Source organism: Buteo buteo, chromosome 2 (genome assembly GCF_964188355.1).
Source record: "Buteo buteo chromosome 2, bButBut1.hap1.1, whole genome shotgun sequence".
NCBI classification, from domain to species: Eukaryota; Metazoa; Chordata; class Aves; order Accipitriformes; family Accipitridae; genus Buteo; species Buteo buteo.
The window spans coordinates 12328910-12349964 of NC_134172.1; the positions used below are offsets into that span (position 1 = coordinate 12328910).

The 21055-nt window shown below is 37.5% G+C and overlaps 1 protein-coding gene across 8 annotated transcripts in view; it reads right to left on the reverse strand.

Annotated features, from left to right (window-relative positions):
- Nucleotides 1-2299: 2299 nt before the first annotated feature.
- LARP4B (La ribonucleoprotein 4B) overlaps nucleotides 2300-21055 on the reverse strand; it is a 60300-nt gene continuing 41544 nt past the window's right edge. For 7 of the 8 annotated variants that reach the window (XM_075045741.1, XM_075045749.1, XM_075045758.1 and 4 more), the window contains 9 exons: nucleotides 20677-20730; nucleotides 20113-20322; nucleotides 16928-17034; nucleotides 16171-16425; nucleotides 14590-14635; nucleotides 11262-11426; nucleotides 7474-7598; nucleotides 6706-6817; nucleotides 2300-6141 (listed from right to left, as the gene is read on the reverse strand). In XM_075045741.1, coding sequence (XP_074901842.1) covers nucleotides 5860-6141; nucleotides 6706-6817; nucleotides 7474-7598; nucleotides 11262-11426; nucleotides 14590-14635; nucleotides 16171-16425; nucleotides 16928-17034; nucleotides 20113-20322; nucleotides 20677-20730 — 1356 coding nt within the window. In that variant the 3' untranslated portion in view covers nucleotides 2300-5859. The remainder of the gene's footprint in view (nucleotides 6142-6705; nucleotides 6818-7473; nucleotides 7599-11261; nucleotides 11427-14589; nucleotides 14636-16170; nucleotides 16426-16927; nucleotides 17035-20112; nucleotides 20323-20676; nucleotides 20731-21055) is intronic. The other variant, XM_075045704.1, reaches the window with a different exon arrangement.

The window sequence follows — 21055 nt, forward strand, 5'->3', positions numbered from 1 at the left end:
CACTTTGCTCTTCAAACTGATGAGAAATTAAGAGAGATTGGGGGGGGGGGGGGGTTTCTCTTAGACTCCCTTCCCCAAGCACATACATGTTTTGCCCTCCATTTTGCAAAACAGTGAACTGCTCCCAAACCAGTTGCGACAAGTCGATGCACAAAGACTTCTGATAGTCCGTGACCATGAGACAAGATTTAAGATTTAGCACGTTTACAGCTCGTACCTCAGGAAAACCAAAAAAGGCTAAAGCAAAACCCAGACCTTTTCTCCTCTCTTCTTCTCCCCATTGTGAAAATAAGGCTCAAAAATGACCAAGCTTGATAAGTTGAGTCATGTCCGCCTGAGCAAGCAAGGCTGCAGTTAAGCCAAAACTTTTTATCTTCCATTCATCATAAGCTAGTTGTACAAATACTCAGTTTGCTTCGGCTGATGTAAGACACTGTCCCTGCCAGGACGATGACCACGCCAGTCTCCTCTGGGCACTGAAGGCGTATTCCCGTCCCCTCCTCCATTCTGCTGATGGTACCACAAGAGCTTCTGATCCATTCCCCTTTCTCAGTTACTTTTCAGACAGGGCAGCGTGCTGACGCGAGGGAGCCGACGGACAGCAAGGACACAGCACGGCTCAGGTAGGCCAGCCTCTTCACAGCATTTTTGTGCTTATTTGGCATAAAATTTCCATTAACAGTATTCCTTGCACCACTTCAATAGGAGCAAATTTCTACCTGATCAACTTCAGTTGAACATTGAACTATAAGAAAGGTGTATATCCATGCCGAGAGTGGATGTTGCAGTAACTGAGCTACTCTAGCCAGATGGCACCAGGGCTCTATACTGCTACACAGCTCATTCTCTCAAAAGCAGAGATGAGGTGGGTAACATTACTTCCACCTATAAAGGAGCAGAATTTGAAATTCAATCCCTTCCCTGACTTAAGCAGTTGCACTCATAAAAGCCTGGCCATGATAATCAACAGAGTAAGAGGCTTTAACTTCCAGAGGTTTGTGAAGTAAAAGCCTATTAGAAAACTTAAAACTTAATAAAATCTTTTTTTTTTTCTAAAGAAGCCTTAGCATCAAAATGCAATGAGTCACAGTTTCTGTGACAATAAGTAATCTCTGGATTACATTAATTGCATGTAATTTTCCATAGTCACTCTTCCTCCTCATGCCCAAGAGGAAACGAAACAATTTGTTCAACATGAACATTGGTGTAGCCATCATTAAACATCACTTTGTATTGGGGAAAACTAGCACAAAGGGGACACTGCCCAATTTTGTTGTGTGAACAAATAAATCTCCAATTTCTGCCAAAGCTGGGGTGGCCCTGAAGAGCCACACTAGGATTATGGCAACATTGCTGACAAATTTCCATGCATTTTTACCCGTTAAGTAGAGCTGAGTTCCAAGGACAGAACAGGATACTCCGTGCTGAAGTGAAAATTGGTTGTCTTCAAGTACTTGTAGTCCACATCACCACCAAAGCCTAATGTTTAACTGGCTTTTCTAACATGGAGAAACTTGCAGTGCCCAGTGTACACTGGTACTCCTGTATTGCCCTACTCTGTTGAGCAGACAGTAGTGGGGAAATAAAGCAGCAAGCAGCCTAACCCGTCCAGCTTACAGGATATCCAGCCCAAAGAATAACACTGCAATACTTCCCAAGACGCTTATAAAACACAGTAATTGTTACTACTTCCATGTTTATGTCTATTATTAAACTTGGTCAGATATAGCTGAATGAGAGACAAACCTAGGAAAAAAAAAAGGGGGGGGTTTCAAGTGTTTCCAAAATAGAACTTTTACTTAGAGGGAGGATATCCCAGAAGCTCTTCTTTCCTAGGGGTGTGACCAGGATAACTTCTCAAACCAGCCAAAGCAAAAAATAACCCCAGGACACCTCTGGATTCAAGAGCCATGCAACCACAGCACTAACCCAAACTTTAAAATCCACATTTAAGACCAAGCCAACACTTTATCTAATTGAGGAAACCACTAATGAAGATGATAACCTCTACTAAACAGAATATCACATCAGCTTTTTCTGTTTGCTTTTAAAAGAATTAACCAGTCACAGTTACCTAATAGAGATAGATATTGCTGCCTTCAGAATTATATTATAGGTGTTCTTGCTGCTGCTACATAGCCTTAGGTGATGGTTACAACAGCTGTGCTGAACAGTAAAGCAAACAAAGATTTTTTTTTTTTCCCAAAATTAGAAATATATAATTTCCAAAAATGGGAGCAAAAGACAAAAGGTAATGAAAAATACTGCTGAAGAAAGGTTTAATTAAAAAAATCAGGAATTCAACAGTGCCTAAATCTTTATTTTTCATAACCTACATATTTTTTTCAAATTAGACAGTTTTACATTTTATGACACAAAAGGAAACTTAAATTACTGATAGTTTACATGTAAGCTTGATTCCAGTCTTAATGGAAGAAGAACAAAAACAAAAACCCTCAGGAAGGCTCCCATATTACACTTCTATTTCGTGAATTGGCAGCTGTTAGGTCTCCTTAGAAATCTTCCGATTGTCTGCTGCTATTAGTGTAATAGGTTACAAAGCACATAAAAATCCCTAACTGTAGCTAGCAGAAGGAGATACAGAGATAGGTATGCACCATTACAGTCAGCTGTTGCTCGTGATACACTGCACCACACTCAAACAAGGGCCTTTCTATGCCAACTGCTGAAGTCTTTGAAGGATAATGCAGCAACATAAAAAAACTGCCACTGTTCACAGATTTCTAAGTGGCAAAGGACAGTGTCATGGTGGGGGACTGATCTGAAACAACATTAAGTTTTAAAAGCAATCTTTGTTTTTTTAAATTCCTGGAAGAAGAGTCTCAGATCCCATTTTGACTTGTTTTCAAAATGAAAAGTGTCACCACACAGTCCTACAAGGTAAAATGCCAATTTTAGTTACTGTACCCCTGAACCTTTAACTCAGCTACTGCTTTTGGGAGGTTTTTCATTTTAATCTCTCTATGTATCGTAGCAACAGTCTGCATGCAACTTCACAACTCTACTCCAAAAACTCCATTTTGTCACCGAGTGGAAGAAAATAAATCTCAAAGTGAAATGCAGTAAGGATAGGTCGTATATTACACAGCTATTTGGCGTGTCACTTTTTTTGTTTTTTAAAAAAAGCTATAAAAACCACATCAGAGGAAGGTTTAAACTTTTGATGCAACAGACTGTTGCTGGGTAAGCAGTAATTACAGTGTATTGACCTAGCACAAATGGCAGCAGAATACATTAGAACAGCACAACACATCCCGCTGGTCTCTATATTACCTTAGGTACCAGTTGAGTATTATGACTAGCTGTACACAGTTGCTGTAAGGAACCACTTGTGATTGTTTGCAGCTGGTAAGCCTTTCACTTGCAGCAGACAAACAAAATGAATCATACAGCCGGCCTAAACCATACACAAATCTAGCTACCATTTTCACTGCCACTGGGGAAAGGAGAAGCATATTAAAAATCCAATGACAGAACTAGTTGAGCGGTTTTGGTGATGTTGTCAGAGTCCTATCTCCTCCCACAGCATTCACGAAGTGTGCTTTTTAAACAAGAAAAATCAACAGATTCCAGCATGCCCTATTTTGACCAATTCTGCAGCATACAACAGGCTGGATTTAAAAGGTCAACTAGTTACCAATTGATGCTTGTAACAGGAAATTTATCAGGAGTCAACTTCTATAGTTACTTTACAGTTCTAGGAATCATACACTAAGGAAAGCACTGATATTCTTGAAAGCAGACAAGTAAGCTTTGTGTATATTTTTGTAGCAGTCTAAAATTTTTTCCAATTAAATTTGATTTTATTAATGACTTAAAATTACAATTTGACTGCTGAAATTCACTATTTACATTGCAGAACACTTTTGAATTGGTTAAATCACTTGTTTTTAGAGGGACTTAGGAAATCATTTGAGGGCTTTCAAATAAGACTTTCGTTCCGTTTCCCTTTTGCAGTGAAGAGGCAGAGTCAGTTCAGCACACCAGAATAAAATAAGAAAAAGAAAAAACAACAAATTAAAGTAATATTCAAACCACAACATTTAGTTTATCTACATCCAGCTCAACAGCAACATTTATAATATCAATAATTTTTATCAGATTTTTTCTTTAGGGTACCTTTTTATATGTTCTGATTATTTACAACTGTACAAGCAAAGCACACACTTCCAAGTGCACATATTTAATACAGTATTGACTATTTGCATTTACAGGTTTTTCAACAATCTGAAAAAGATCAACTGTTTAAGATCTTTAAGGTATATTACAAAAACTGCTGCTAGTTCCTGTACTACAGTATGTTTACCCAGTAAGACCAGTGACAATAGATACATACTGTAACTGAGTAATTCTGTATTCCACTCACGCTAACCCTCCACGGGGTCAGACCTCATTAACTCTAAGCTGTCTTGTACAAAAGTTAAGGCAAAGTCATTTTCAAGTTTAAATAAAATTCAAGTCTTTAAATATTGGATGGAAATAATTCTTTAAAAAAATCAGTTGTTTAAATAAACATTTTTGTGGAATAAACTGCACTGTCATAGTCAGCAGGAATGAGTTTTGTCTGAACTTCCTGCAGTTTAAACACTTAAAGAAAAACTTTAGGCATTTTAAAACAAAAATAATTTATATTCAACTTTATTAGAAACTTGCTAATTTAGTGCATCCTTGTCCTTCAGAAAGCGCATCACTTCTAAAGTAAATAAGTGTGAGAAACCTCATCCCAGAGGTAAATATCAGGGATCTCTTCCTCCACCACACAAAACAAACACCATTATCTCACGTCTTGAAAAAATTTAAATCCGTATGCCAATGCTTGTAGTTACAGGAAGATGTCAACACAAGGCTGACTAAGATATGAACTCTTTCAAAGAGCACTTGGGGCAGAGTTTAAAAAAAAGTCTACACAGAGCACAGGGGTAACCAGAACATACAGCGCTGACTCAGTTAACTCCCTTACAAGCACAGGGAAGCTAAGGTTATCACAAGAAGGCTACAGTGCTTTCTCCTGATAACATCCACTAACAGGCTTCACCACCATAGAAGCTCACAGACTTAATTCTTTCTATTCACAATGTGCTTTGTATTTGCAAATTATAACATCAGTTTTATTCTGGAGTGAGAAGATGGTTACTTGCTTGCAGTAAGTCAAAAAAGGAAATATTTTAGAAAGACTGCTATGGTGCTCCGTAGGATTCATTTTGTGTGTGCAAAACATCAAAAAAAGATTAAATTTTTAAAAACGCTAGAAACAACTACTCCTTTAACCTAAAAGTGCAAGTTCATTTGCTGACACTTAGTACAGCAGCCCAATAAAAAAAATCTTCAAGGTCACATACTAATTCGTAAAATACATCTACTTCCTTGCACTCTACACACTAGCTGCCGTTATCAGTCTTTTGGACACTTTAGATATGTACTTGCAGACCAGTTTATTAAAAATATTGCAGCAGCACATTTCTGCTTAACAGTTTAGAAAAAACTCACTATACAGAGCTTGCACTCACACAGCCACAGAGAGGCTTAATAAAAAGTTGATTTTTTTAAAGACAAATATTTTACATCTTGAAAAAAAATAATCACACTAAGCTTCACCTCCAATTAAGCACCAACCTAAATGTAAGGTTTAGAACAACTATCCAGAAATATCCAGAAAAATAGAATGTTTGTTCAAGAGGGGAAAAAGTATTTCACAGAAAAATAACTTGCAGGCATTGTTATATGCCTAGTATCACTGCAAGCTCCTAACCAGCAACTCATTCTCAGGTATCTTAGTGGGAACATGGGTTTAATTTGTGGGAAGCAGACCTCTTCTCAAATCCCTCCCAGGTGTTAGTTTCACTGAGGAGATTTCGGAGGGGTATTCTGTTCTTTATTTAAGCGTTTGCCAACGGCTGGAGGGGACGATCTGCGTCCTGACTGTCTCCTCTGGTCTTTGGGTTGTCCAGGATGTGACTTTGCAGGAGGAGGTTCTCTGTTTTTCTCTATTGTTTCTGTGGGCTTTCTTTCTTCCTTCCCACATGCTACAGTGTTTGGCTTCTGTTCTTTCTGGGGTTGCAATGTAGGAGGATCCTTAGTTGTTCTCTGGCAAATTTCTGCATAACTAGGTTTTCGCAGTTCCTGTGAAATCAAAAGCAAACAGAACAGCAGCGTTAAACAAAGCATCCTGAGGAAAAAAAATTATTTACTTTTATGAACAAAAAGGGTAAAAGTGTCCCAAAAGACTGCTGCACTAAAATATGCAGATGAGGGCTAGAGTATGAAGTTTACAGAAGCTGTAGAGACAATAAGGTTTAAGACAAGGCAAAACGCAAAAAGGTATGCTAGAAAAATTGAGTACTGTGATAGGGCAAAATACTTCCAATTCAAGAAAACTCTGAAACAGCTGAAAGACAATGAATAGCCTGGTTTAAATATCATCATATGTATTAATGCTTCTACCTCAAGGATACTATCAAGAAGAGAATTGAGATAAAGAGCTATCATTTGCCAAGTTACCTTGAACAGTTTTGCACTGTTAATTGCATAATTGTATCATACGAGTAATCAGGAGGCCAACAACACACAAATTTAAGGATGCTGGGATCATATGATTAAGCAACACTGGGTAGCAATGGAAGCAATATTCTGTTAAATGCATCAAACTGGATCATTAAGAGAAAGTGAAATAATAAGGTCACTTACTATGGCAGCTCCATTGACTTGTACCGATTTACATGCAGTACTGAGTGTGGAAGAAGAAAGCCTTTCTGTACTCTGTGTCTCTCTCTGCTGTTTATCCACAACCTTGGAGTCCCTGTAAGCATCCAGCAGGAAGCAAGGCTCATGAAAAGTGAAACTTCAGGATAGATGAATGATCTAATAACTGGTCTAAAACTTTGAGTATGACTATAAAAAGTTATAGCTATAATTTGCCTAGCAGATTATGACTAGCATTGCATTTAAAAACGCTATCAAATATTAAAAAAAGAATATTCCTGTGGAACTTGACGCTACTTGTAATTTGTGACATTCTGATAATATTTGGTTATTCAGTTATCTTACTCCTGTTACTCAAACACCTCCATTTGATTTGCAGGTTCCAAATAAAGTCTTACTGAACACTTCTTTATTGTATGGACAACAGTACTGCCCACAGTACTGTTTTACTTGGATTTACTTGCTATGCTTCAAAGCTAAATGCAATACAGGTATTCACTGAACTTTTAAATACTTGCAGAGACTAAAACACAACACTAAACTTTTGTCTGCTGAACAACTGTTATGACTGAATCACTGTTATGATATTGTTCAGAAATTAAGCTTTATTGCCTTTACAAGTACAACATACAGCAAAAAATTTCTGTCATTGATTAAGACTTTAATAGCTATTTACAGTGTTCCACCTAGCCTTCTGATGACAGAGAATGAGAATGTGATTTAGAGCAGATAGCCATGTAATTAAATGCTTACTCAGAAGACTGGGATGGCGAAGGAGACCTTTCAAACGTCCTGGGCAATGTAGAAGAAACTGGCAACAACGGCTCTCGAGGAATTCCCGATGGGATAGTGTTTGTACTTGCATCCACATTAATGTTCTGGAGGAGAAATAAAAGGCACAGAAGGTCAATCATAGTATCACATTAATATGGTTTGCCTGAAAATTAACACAATTGGAAAACAGTTTATAAGTTGATTTATAAAAGCGTTTATAAAGCAGTTTATAAAAATTAACTATAGCAAGATACAGAAGGATCCAATATATGTACTGTAACAAATAAGGTTTTTCTTTTATAATTATTTAGAAACGCTGACAAATAAAGCACACACTATGGCTCCTTCCCCAAAAGTTGGAAGCTTAGTTCCCTTTGAGACATACCTGGATGGCAAAATCACTTCTTTCAACCTGGGAACTTTGCACCTGCTGGTGACAAAGTAGGCTTTGTGCCTGTTCACATAACCATAGCTAGCCTATTAAGACAAACGTCTCCTATAACTGTCACCTTCAAAGCTCTAACTCAGCATCATCCCAATAGCTGGTGCTAAAAACCCCAACCTTAAAAAAAGTTTTTGCAAACTAGGATATGACCATCATTTAAAAGTCCCTTTCTTATGCTACAGTGTGATTTGCTACCAAGCAAAAGAGGCTTTTTCTATAGCCCTCAAAAGATTCTGCTACTGCCAATGGATACTGTGCTTCCAGATAAAGGCCAAATAGGTTCAAGATGCATGCATGAATTTAAATTGTCACAAAATAAGAATAGAGAAAGAAAGAAGGCTTTGTATCTTGAAAAATGTATTTCTGACATCTATAACCATTTTGTTTGCTTTAAGAAATGCTACGTTCTTCGTATTTTTTCTGACCTGTCTGACTCTAGAACCAGAACAGATTCTGGTGCAGAAGGGAGAGCAACAGGAGAACACAAGCACAGGAGGAACAAGATAGCCACCCCTTTCCCCCAGCCCAGCCACCATTCAAAGGTAATAAAACATGAGGCTCCTATGGTCACTGTTAGAAAGGAATACTGTACTTGATAACACTGTTTTAAATCAGGTAGCAGAGATTATTGCAGTAGACCTAAGCCTAGTTTTACTCAAAGTAAAAGTAAAACCATAAAAGGTGGATGTTTAGAAATAAAAGAACAGCTTCTATAGTTTTACTCACTATAATAGTATGTGAAAAGGTTTGCAATTGCAAGTTGCTGAGCATTCTGGCCCAAGGTCATCAAAACTTGTAGGTACATGGGTAAGCGTGAATAGTTTCAACTCAAGCAGACATGCAAGTGCTGTTCCTAGGCCAAAACACTCAGCCCCTGATCTGACAGCACTGCAGTTTCCTGGTTAGAAAATGTGGGATGATTAACACCTGCCATTCCCCAGAGCTACATCTAAAAGAGCGCCACAAAGCTAAGAGCATAAGATATGATGCTTGGATAACAACTGTTCGAAATTATACAACCTAAGTTCACTCAGCTTCTGTACACTGAACTTGCCCATCTATAAAACAAGAGTAGCACTGTGTAACTCTACTCGGTACTTCGTCACTCTACATCAGTGGACATGAAAAAATCTTGAGATCAAGGTGAAAAGCAGCCTGTATACATTGGCAAGATTCTAACATTAACTCAAACACCTTTATAATAGGACACAATTGCTCTTTGGAGGCAATTGCTGTTATCTTATTTCTTAATAACGTCAACAAGGAAAGATAGTACAATCCTTTTCCTCCACACAATGGCACAGACTAACTCATGCAAGCCGGAAAAAGTGGGAAATCAAAGGAAGCTTTTCAATGTAACAGTGCATTGCACTATCATAAAACCTCAGTGCCTGACTGATATTAAGACTGCCTCTACAGGGGAGAAGTGTAAGTTCTTATACAATAAGTAGAGCGCAAAGCAAGTACTAGATTTGTAATGGGAGAAGCAACGGGTTTTCAGCTGCAGTATTGTTGTGGTTTTAACCCCAGCCAGCAACTAAGCACCACTCAGCTGCTCACTCACTCCCCGCCCCACCCCCCCAGTGGGATGGGGGAGAAAATCGGGAAAAGAAGCAAAACCCATGGGTTGAGATAAGAACGGTTTAATAGAACAGAAAAGAAGAAACTAATAATGATAATGATAACACTAATAAAATGACAACAGTAGTAATAAAAGCATTGGAATGTACAAATGATGCGCAGTGCAATTGCTCACCACCCACCGACCTACACCCAGCTAGTCCACAAGCGGCGATTCCCCGCCCCCACTTCCCAGTTCCTAAACTAGATGGGACATCCCATGGTATGGAATACACCGTTGGCCGCTTTAGGTCAGCTGCCCTGGCTGTGTCCTGTGCCAACTTCTTGTGCTCCTCCAGCTTTCTTGCTGGCTGGGGATGAGAAGCTGAAAAATCCTTGATTTTAGTCTAAACACTACTTAGCAACAACTGAAAACATCAGTGTTATCAACATTCTTTGCTTACTGAACTCAAAACATAGCACCGTACCAGCTACTAGGAAGACAGTTAACTCTATCCCAGCTGAAAACAGGAGAAGTATCAAATAGCAAGTGCTGGAATTTTATTTAAATCTGAAATATGACAGTCAAAAACCACTTCAGAAATAACAGAGGTAAAATACTTTAAAAATAGTTAGATCTTGGCCAAGAACAGATTACAATCTGGAGTACCGTCTGACAGTAAATTAAACACTACTTTTACCATGGCACTGTCATGCATATTCCCCCTAAAAGCAACCCTGGAATGTACTTGTCCCTATTACCACTTGCAGGAGACAAAATAGATAGCTTGTCTGCACAATTACTGCTTTAGGTGCAGGCTGCCTTGCTGCTTCCTCTCTCCTTTACCAACAAATGGCCTCCCTACCTACCCCTGGTACGTGGGCACTGAAGAAAACACTTCTGCAATAGACTGGTTTTAGAGATGAGACACAAGAGAGATTTTGGTGTTTCATCAGGTTGCTTTTGCACTGCTATATCCAGGGGTTAACTTCCTTCAGCTGTGGTACAGCTACAAAAACACAGATTAGAGCTAGCAAAAAACCCCAATATAGGCTTCCATAGCCTAGACTGTTCCATAGTGCACAGGATTATATGAGTCTTGATGGAGGAAAACATACTGTCACTCACAGATGGCATGGCAGAGACAGTTCTAAGAATGAAATCTATGAACAGCTACGGAACATTAATTTTCAACTGTATCTCTACTACATCTAGAAAGCAGTGGTTGCCAAGTCATTCTGATATATTTCTATCTTTCCAAGCAATATGACAAGACAACACTGGGATCCAGCTGGTTTTGGTAACAGTTCTTGTTCCAGCTATGATGCCTAGTGTACTGAGTTTATGTAGGGAACTTCTTTATATTTCAGTGCTTAAAAGTTTGTCACTTTAAAGTCTTTTATATACAACTCAGAAGTCTGACTTTCAAACAGGAGGAAAATTTATCACATATTTTTCACCTGAGTCTATCAAAAAGCCTGAGGCAATTATGAACAGCAAAGAGTATATTTTCAAATCTCTGCTATTAACACCTACTTATACTGGTGCTCATATTCCACACCATTTCAAAGAGAATACCCAACAAATTGTAAGACATAAGTGAGGAAAGCAGTGGCACATCAATCGACAGCTGTTTTTTAAAAACATTTCTTATGACCCATGAAAAACCCTAAGTTTTTTCTATGCATAAGCCACCAAATCTGAAAACAAGAGGTATGCAATTCTTTGTTTTCCCAACAAAAATGAACACCGGCTACTCACTCTTTCTTTTGACGTTCCTATTACCACACTGGACAGTCTGTTTTCAAAAAGGTCTTCGGTCTTTAAATTGCCAGCAGCCCCAGGTAATGGAGGAAAGCTAGATAAACCCAATTCAAAGCTAGGAGATGGAGGTTTTGGGGGTGGTGGAGACTGTGTTTGGCCTCTCTGGAATAGAAATAACATGTTGAGGTTACTGCACTGAATGACAGAAAAGACAGACATGGGACTCTAAACTATATTTTGCATTTGATTTATATCTGTGAAGCCCTAGCGAGGCCTCCCCCATCCCACCTCCCAAGAAAACCACACAGTACCGAGGAATAGATGCTTTCGTTGTCCACTGTTGCCCTTAAAATATTTAACTATTATTTAAGTGGGATGGCATAAGCATTCTTAAAAATTTCATATGGATAAGCTTTAGTGATACTGGTATAGTAAGAAAAGTCTTCTTGCTGACCCTTCCTTCATGACGGACACTTACACTGACAGAGAAAGGAAAACAGACTGGTTTAGATATCACGATATAGTGAAAATGCAAAGCCCATTGATGTGCAGTTGGTAACATTCTAAATGAAAGTCAGGAGTCAACAAGAATCTTACATCATGTTCAGATATATTAAGAAATAGCGAGACAGCATGCCTTGTGTCATGTAGGCAACAGCAATTTTCATCTAATTAATATGAATTTATATGGTCACTTCGTAAAAATGCAAAGATAAATGCCAGAACTATTTCTGAAAGAGGGAGAGTTCTTCTCACTAAATCTAAGAAGAAAAACGATGTCCCAGGAGAGAAAAAAAAAAAAAAAAAAAAATCACTGGGCTAAATGCAACTATTTTGCACTACAGACAGCAGTTCAGGAGTTAAGAGTACCACAGTTAAAGATCACTTGTGAGGACTTGTAAAGCTAAATTCTATTTACACTGAAAAAATAAAATTCCTTTTGTAATATGCTGCAACTGAAGTTACCAATTAACTTCACCTACATCATGTAAAAGAAGAAGTAACTGTGCTCAGGCCTGTGCTAAGATGATCTCTGCTGCAGAATACCAAATGCAAAGCAGTCTTTGAGATGATTGCTATTTTGAAAAGGAAAATATTTACGAGTATATAGCCAAGGTGGTCTGAATCTGAGAACAATGCTTCCAGACAGAAAGGTGTTGCATTACTTACTGTTTTTTTCCCTTCCTTCTCATGAAGAGCAACAGATACAAAACTACCTTTGAGGTCTTTTCACAAACTACAGTTTATGTCAAAAGAAGTGTGTGTCGAGAGGGAAGTAGGGAAAGAATAAATAGAGAGGCAAGGACAACTGCAACTCCTGGGACTGCTGCTGACCCAGCATTACCCCCCTAACACAGTTTGAGAGCGCTACAGCAATGGAGGCTGCAGAGCCAGAAATCAGGTGACCTGTCAAAGAGTCATGGAGACAGACGACACTCATCCAGCTCAAACTGCAAGAGGAACAACCTTTATTTATTTATTTATTTTTCACAACAGTTGTTCAAATCACAGCACTTAGTTTTCTTAAAGGGGACTGAAGTCCTGCAATAGATAATGCTTTTATATTTGTTACAAACATTTTCAGTTATGCAGGGGAGTCCTAAAAACCCCAACATATTAAGAGACAAGCAGCATTAACATCTTAAATTAGTGAGATCAGGGAGGGCTTAAATGGATTTTAAGCTGCCAACTGTGTACAATTTCTCAAGTCAACTTGTTATGACAAGTTGAGTAATTTGCTTATGTCTATAGCCTCAGATACAATCAGGTCAAAAAGTTTCATGCTCTCTCTCATGCAAGCATGTATACTCTCTATTATTTTTCCTTTTAAAAAAAAGAAAATCTAAAGAAGCCATCACTCCATTCAAATACAACTGGTTGTAATGATGTCCTACATACACTATCTAATCACTACAGCATCACACAAGAAAGAGGATCCTGGATTCAATTATTTCCAGTTTAAAGCAGTCAAATTTTAATCCTTCACTTCAGAGTACGCTCCTTCCCAGTGTACACAGCTGTGGGTGCGCAGCAGCTCTCACCTCTGTTCAAACCGCATCACTGGACAGTACAGACTAAAGATTCATGGGCCAGAAGAGACTAGAAGGAACCTGGCTGCACAGGCTGCAGTTAAAGCCTGGTGCTGAGAGAAGGGAACTGTGCATCTCCAAAGAAGTCATGTCTACCAGTTTTACATTCAAAGTTAAAATAACCTGAAATTCAGCTGAGTCAGAAGAGCCTCTCTGCTCAGTAAGTGTGTTCAAGGTAATCCTTTCAGTCCAGCCACTCGCATGCCTAACCTGTACCACTTCTTTGTTCTTTTTAAAGACAGAAAAAAAAGTTGACAGGAAAACATCAATGTAAAAATTCAAGCAGCTTTGAAAGGGCAAAAGAAAGAAGTATTGAGAATCCTACATGTAATCTGATCTCACTGAGTTCTGAAAAGTTTGACAAGAACTAAACGCAACTAAAGGCAAGGAACCGCTTGTTGTTTTATACTTTCCAAACCTTGATGTTCCTTCATCCAAATCCCCTAAGGCTACTCAACAGCAGGAGCCACAAATACACAAATGCAACGATTCTAGACCTTTAAGAAAGTGTTATGGTTCATGCAGTGGGGTTACTTTGCAATTGTGACATGAATAAGGAAATAATCCAGTTCAACTTCATGAACAAGCCATGTGTGGCAAAAATGAATTGCAGAGAAGTGTCTGGTTTTATCAAATCAAACCTAAAGTCCTACCAAAAAAAATTACATTTTTTTTCTTCTACACAATGTCTAGTCCAGCCTTTTCAAGCATTAAGGCTATTTAGGTATTCACCTTGAATTTAAGTTTACCAAACCTGTTATATTTCAATAGTGTTAGTATACACTTACCAAGCGGTACTTGAGAGGCATTAAGAAACAGAATTGATGATTTAGTAACTAATATTCTAGCTACACATTATGACACATGGATCTATAAAATGTTCTTCAATGTCTACATGAACAATAATCAAGTATCAAGTGTTTTGAACTTTAGCTTAGCTGTTTAGCTCTCCCTTAACATGAACACTGGTATGCTGAAAAAGTAACACTAAGATGGAAATTTTTTGCTACTATAAAGCAGTAATTTTAACTTTTTCCTGACTTCTGCACTGATGGACAATCTTCTGTGATACCCAAATGCAGTAAACTCGTGACTTATGAGCTGCTGTCTTCAGTCAACTGTGACATACAACTGCTTGTGCGATAACTGATCTCACCTGCTACTCCACATAATATCCATACTATTGCCTTATTACCCTACTTTTATTACAGTTGAATATGATCATGAACACTCACTGTAAATTTGTCCTCCCTTTTCTTTCGGTAGCCATATGAGTTTTTCCTAAGGGAAAGAAAGCAGTTATCAGAACCTTGCCTATACATGAATGGAAGGCAGTTGGTGAAAACAGGAGAAATTAATTCAAATTGCTATTTCATCCATCTTCATTCTAGACAGGTTATTAGAAAAAAATGTTTTAGGTAAAAATTTCTAGCAAGCTCTCATTAAAATAAAGGTACAGATCTTATACAAGTCAGCATAAGAATACACTGGTTACAAATAATTCCTGTATTAAAAGCGTCCCAGTGCCAAATACATATGAGGTTTAGACAAAACCTTTCAATATCCAAAGTAAAGGCTTTAATTTTGTCTTTTTTTCTTTTTTGATACCTATGTAACTTTTGAAATATGGCTAACTATTTTCAATTCAGGTAAAGCCCCTCCAAAACATTTTCAGTGCTGCTCCCCCACCCCTACTTCAGGTAAAGCCCCTCCAAGCATCAGTTTAAAATTTGCAATGCATTCTAACTCAGTTTCAATATATTTTCTAAGTTTTCTGTTTGACTTTTAATACTCTAAATAGATTTATATTCTGATGTTCGGTGTTGAATACAAGTACTGACTATTCCTATACATTTTTGTAGTCTATAGTTTGAGCAATCTTGTTTCCTATGTCCTTAATCATACTTTCATCCACTAGTTATAACACAGTTTGGCAAATTAGATTTAGAAAAGTATTACAGTCTTTGCACAAAATCCCCACTTAATTTTGCAGTGATACAATACAAGTCTAATATAGCATCATCTGCAAAACACTTGAGTTATCTTCCAATTCAGTAAGTCACTCAAAATGTGATTTACTTGGAGACAAACACAGCCATCATTAAACAAAGCTACACAGTACTTTTTATAAAGCACTTATTAAAACTGTACTGTATTTAAAAAGTTCCAAGATAACCCTGCCAAATTCTTATATTAATATTGGTGACACCAATTTTCAGCTCCCCAAGTGAGGTTTTTTTGGTTTGGTTCTTTCTGGCTTTTTTTTTTCTTTTCTTTTCTTTTTTTTTTTTTTAAACTGCATAACAACAGTTTTCTTAGTTGCATGTAATCCTTTTCACCCCCTCCATACCAATCCATCATTTCTGTTGCTGTAAATGTCTGATTAGGGCAAAATTCTGATCTTTCAACTGAAAAAATTAACAATGAGCACTACTAGTACAGGTTCAGCTGCACAATCTACACTGCTGAACAATGGAATGGGCACAACAGCTTCATTGAAGTCATCAGATAATATGCAAAAACTTTCTTACAACAGATGAAAAAAGGATGGAGGATTAGATCTTATGGCTGTAAATCGTTCATCAGTTGCCATTAATGATTTTCATTTGGTAGGAAAGCATGCAAGTCCACTTGGCATTTGTTCTATATTTAGCACTTTCTCTGAAATACTTTCCAAGATTTCAGCTTTGAGGAGACACAGTCTCAGTGTAAAATAGTAATGAGAACAGTACTAGTACCATACCACTTTACTAAAAGAAATAGTTTAGAAGCAGCAATACCAGGTTGTTCAGAGGACAACTACAGAATACACTCACCTTCCTCTACCTAATCCAGGAGATGAGTCAACGCTGGTCTGTTCCATCCGTCCAGTTCCTACTTCCCTCTTGGTATAGCTTGTAGTAGCATTCTGCATCCGTGTCCTGTTTTGTCCCGGCTGCCGCGTCTGTGGACTCCTGACGCCATTGATTAAACGATCAGCAGAAAAGTTGAATATTGTAGGACTGTCTAGAAGCCCAGGTCCCCTTTCTGCACTGGGTATTGTATGTCGTATATGAGACTTGCTAGGATTCCTACAAATTCAAAAGTCATTTCAACATACGTACTATGAGATATCTTCTGAGGCCTAAGTCTATACACAGAATTCAGAAGCAGCAAAACATTTAGTCCTTTATTGCATATTTCATTTATAAGAATGATAAATATTCACCTTAACAGGTCATGTGATTCATCAAAATTAACCTTTTCACTGTCTATTTTCAGCTATGCCTTTACTGAAAACTACTGGAAACTGAAAATAATCCTGCTGATCACATGCCATCCTTCAGAATATTTCATCTGAATACCCTAAATCATGGAACAGACAAGTTCTCAGCTTTCAGACAGTCCATTTACATTTAGAAACAGTACATCCACTAACAATAGCAGCGCCATCTGCCCTTTGGCCTCACTTAACCTTGCACCAGGTTCAATTTCACGAGTATTTTCAAGTTAGCTGGTGTTACTAAAATAAGAAGATTAAAACCCCACATGCCAGATAATAAAATAGTATTGTTAAAAGATGGCTCAACTTGCCTGTTCCTGGGGGGATATTGTCTGAGTGTAGTCAATGGAGAAGCAGCAGGCTTGAAGGTTGGAGATGTGAACCCATTGATAAATCCAGTATTTGGAAACGGTGTTACCTAAAGGATATATTGCATGGTCATAATTATAAACAAACTGAGTACCGCTTTTTCTTAACCCCATATTTTATGTCATTCTATGCAGGGTAGTATGTATAAGACTAGCTCGAACAGCAATAGAGCATTTGTTAAGAGGACTGAAAAACATAGAGCCAAAACTCTTGGCTGTAAGTTAAGTAACTCCTTCTATTTCGCACCATACCATGCATGACTTCAGACTACAGAGATACTTCTTCCTCAAAGACCCTCTAACCTAAACAATCTGTAATTGTTTTTCTTATAATTTATATGTGAATCCCTCCCCAAAAAGAAAAAAATGTCTTCTAGTTCCTTATTCTACTTATCTTCCACGTAATACCTAAATAAAGCCTAGAGAATAAGTGGATGTTATGTAGACCTCTGATTCTTTTCACATCTTACCACCTTATTCTAGGTGTGAATTACTGTCTTGTCACCTGAAGAAGCAACATTAGCAACAGATTTTTTGGGGTGGGTGCAGATCAATGTCTTGTATTAACATGATATCTCAATCTGAAGCATGTTCATAGTAATTTCTGCAACCTCACTACCACACTTTTTTCTTTTTTTTATAAATGTATGAAGGAGTTTCATTTAGAAAATGTTATTATTACCAACAGCAAATGCTTGCTCATCTTCGCCCCTGAAAATAACTAAAATGCAGAACAGTAAGACTTCTATGTAGCACTCTTTCTACACTTAATTAAACAATGAGAACCAGCTGGGATTAAGACTGTTTCCTATACAGGTATCTTTAAGTCTGTCTAACCTTTCCTGCAAAAGTTAAAGCAAAGCACTAATCAATGAAAAATGAAATTTAACACTGAAGCTGTCATGCCAAACTACTGTTAGCCTTACCTAGCACACATGACAGCAAATGCTACTGCAGACTCCAAAAATAGGCCATTAGGAGTTTAATAAAGCTATTTTAGGAACAAAGTTTCATCAAAATACTGTTTTGAAGTGCTTTCTGATTTAATAGTTACAACTTGAATGCTGTAAAATTCAATGAAAGCTAGTAAGCAACTACTGAACCCAAATAATGAGAAGACATTGAATATACTAAAGGAAAACAAGTTTAACTCATTGTTTAAAAGGACACTATCAATATTTACCTCTTCTTTCTTTATAAGGATTGGTGATCTTTTTGAAGGGAAAATACAATTTTCATTTTCCAATAATACCAAAAGCATCAATTTGCTTTCTCCACAGAAGTCATCTGGCTCATCAAAAGTACACCTATTGTTTTTACAAGCAGGACAAACTAGATCTTTCCTCAAAGTTTTAGAATTTTGAAGACAGGCGTTGCCATATTCTAGTTTCAGAACTAACTATACCACTGCTGGGTGTATTTAACCTCAAATTAGAGATGAGACAAAGCACTGTTAGTGTTTCTACCAAAGCAAAAGAGAAGAGAAACTTCTGCTGTATTTGCACACATGTATCTACATGCAAACTGCAACTCTGTCTCTTGAAAATTATTCCTGTGTCATTATTCCTGGTGGTCCCTGTTCTCCTCACAAGAAGTTTCTATTCAAATATAGCTCTTCCTATAAAAAGTTCAAGAAACATCGTATTACATTAACATATATGAAATGCAGCTAACCAATGACAATATGCTGCAAAACGGTGGGAGGCAAAGCTCTGCTAGTTAATTTTCTGTTTTTACTAGGAAAAGTATGAGATCTCTAATGCTGGCAAACTTGCAATACCTTCCCCCAAAGCCCAGGACTAGTAAGCTTTCTGGAATACAAGAAGTTCCAGGATGATGTAAGGCAGACACACACAATGCTGGGCTTGAACCTGTGGCCAATTAATCTATGTCTTCTACATCAGTGCCATCCAACTACTTCACTATCCCACAGCAAGACTGCAATAGTCAGTCTTAGTTTATCTAGAGGAAGAAGCACACTCATTGCTGCTTAATAATGTGGCTTTCTCCTGGAATAACATCATTCACTATGCTACATTGTCTCCTCTGCATTCTTCATCCCCCTTAAAAAGCCTTCCCCTGCAAGGGCTCTGGCTACCTTCCCTGTGTGTGAAGTGTTCAACACACCAACTTTTTAATTAGCTTGCTGTTCAGCACACCGGAAGTTTGCTCAAGTTTGTTCAAGGACACTTTAATCCTCTGCCAAAAAACCTCCAAAATGCTTCTAATTTTGAGCATTGCTACCCTAGTTTCTTTTAGCCGCAAGTAAAGAGGCATTTAGAAGGGAGAAAGAGGTTCCACATAGGACAACCTTAGTCTCCCAGTCATTACAGAAAACTATATTCATATTAGTTTTTGTAGGATAACAAAGGCAGACTTAAAGGGGCCAAGGTAATTCTGATGTGACTGTCACAATGGAGAAGACGAAAAGCAGCACTGCAGGATGCAGAAGATGTCCTATTACAGTGTATTAAAGACTTACTGCTACCACCCTAAGCTCTAAGGCTTACCAATAGTCCCTTTAAGAAAACTTTTTAAAATTAAGCAATTTAAAAGTGAATTATTTTTATTAGCAAAAGTAATTTTATTTTTTATTGCCAAAAAAGATGTTACTTTTGCACAGAAAATATTTTGCTTTAAGAACATGCTGAATAGGTTAGTTCAGCATGTTAACCTAGAACTTATTTTCCTGCTGGAAGATCAAGATACTAAGTTATCCTTATTTATCTGATTCCATTAAGGTTATTCAGTACATACCAGAATTGCTTTTTCTGGTATTCACATATATATTCTGAATATCTAATTTCTAAAGAGGCTTTTAACCATTACTAAAAGTCGTCTTTACTGAAGATTTCTCTTGATAATGGTTAATTAATAACCTTTAGTAAAGAACTACCTCAAAAACTAAAAGGTTAAGAGAAACACACTGCAGTCTGAGACCAGATGCAATTTTCAAGTAATTAATCTTGTACACCACAGAAAGAATTCTGAAGAACTGTTTTTTAAGAAGAATCAGTACCTTCAACTCCCCTCTTCAGGATATATATGCTTTTTACACCTCAAGACTTCATAAGAAAATAATACCGACTTTAAAAAGAATGCAACTGTTTTATAATCAAGAGACTTACCAATGAAGGGTCAAGGTAGCTGTGTGTGGCTGACCAGGTCTGTGGGCCAATTAAGCTGTACAATGGAAACTGCTGATGGGGACTGTATACTGGAGGTAAGTAAAAGGATGTTGTGTAACGCTGCTGCGTGTAGAGGTTCATATCCAGAGGTCTATATCCATTCTTTGGCAAAAATGTGTTTATAGCTATCGCCTTTGCTTTTATCCTTGCCTGCAAAGGAGAGTAGATTATTTATTACAGCAACCTTTCCAATTAAATCAGGATGGTTCAAACTAGCAGCTCTTGAACTTTTACTGGACACTTGACAGTCACTGCTTTCTCCTTCAAGGAAGGCAGGAACAGATGAATGCTTCCCTGCTGGCCTGATGCTAGGACAGATATACCACTGACAGAAAGGAGGAAAAGGAGAAGTAAAATGGCTTGAGCTACGTTTCAAAACCCATCTCCAGGTCAAATAGCTGCTGAGATTGGACCACTTAAAATTTATATTAGAAAACAGTGAGGCCCACAAAAACCAGAACATATACACACATACCCCCAAAAAACCCATAAAGCTCTATTTACCTTAATTGGTTTTCCTTGGAAAGTTTTCACTTCTTCTCTAAGGTATCTGTAAGCCTTTAAAGAAAATAATTATAAAATTTGTCAAATATAATTTAAACAAAGGAAACTTAAGTTTTGACAGGCTAATCCTAACAATAATTCTTGAAGTGTCTGCTAGACTATAGAAAACCCTCATACGTAAACTGCATTTGGCAAGATTTAATTTATCATTGCAGAAGTGCTTCAGTAGCATTAAAACAGGATTTTAACTCCTATGATTGAAGCATTTAAATGTGTCATCCAAAAGATCAATGTTCTTAGTACAAAAAAATTAAAGATTTGTCTAGGAAGCCAGCATAGGCAAACAAGATAAAATTCTTACAAGGTTATGTTTAATAGT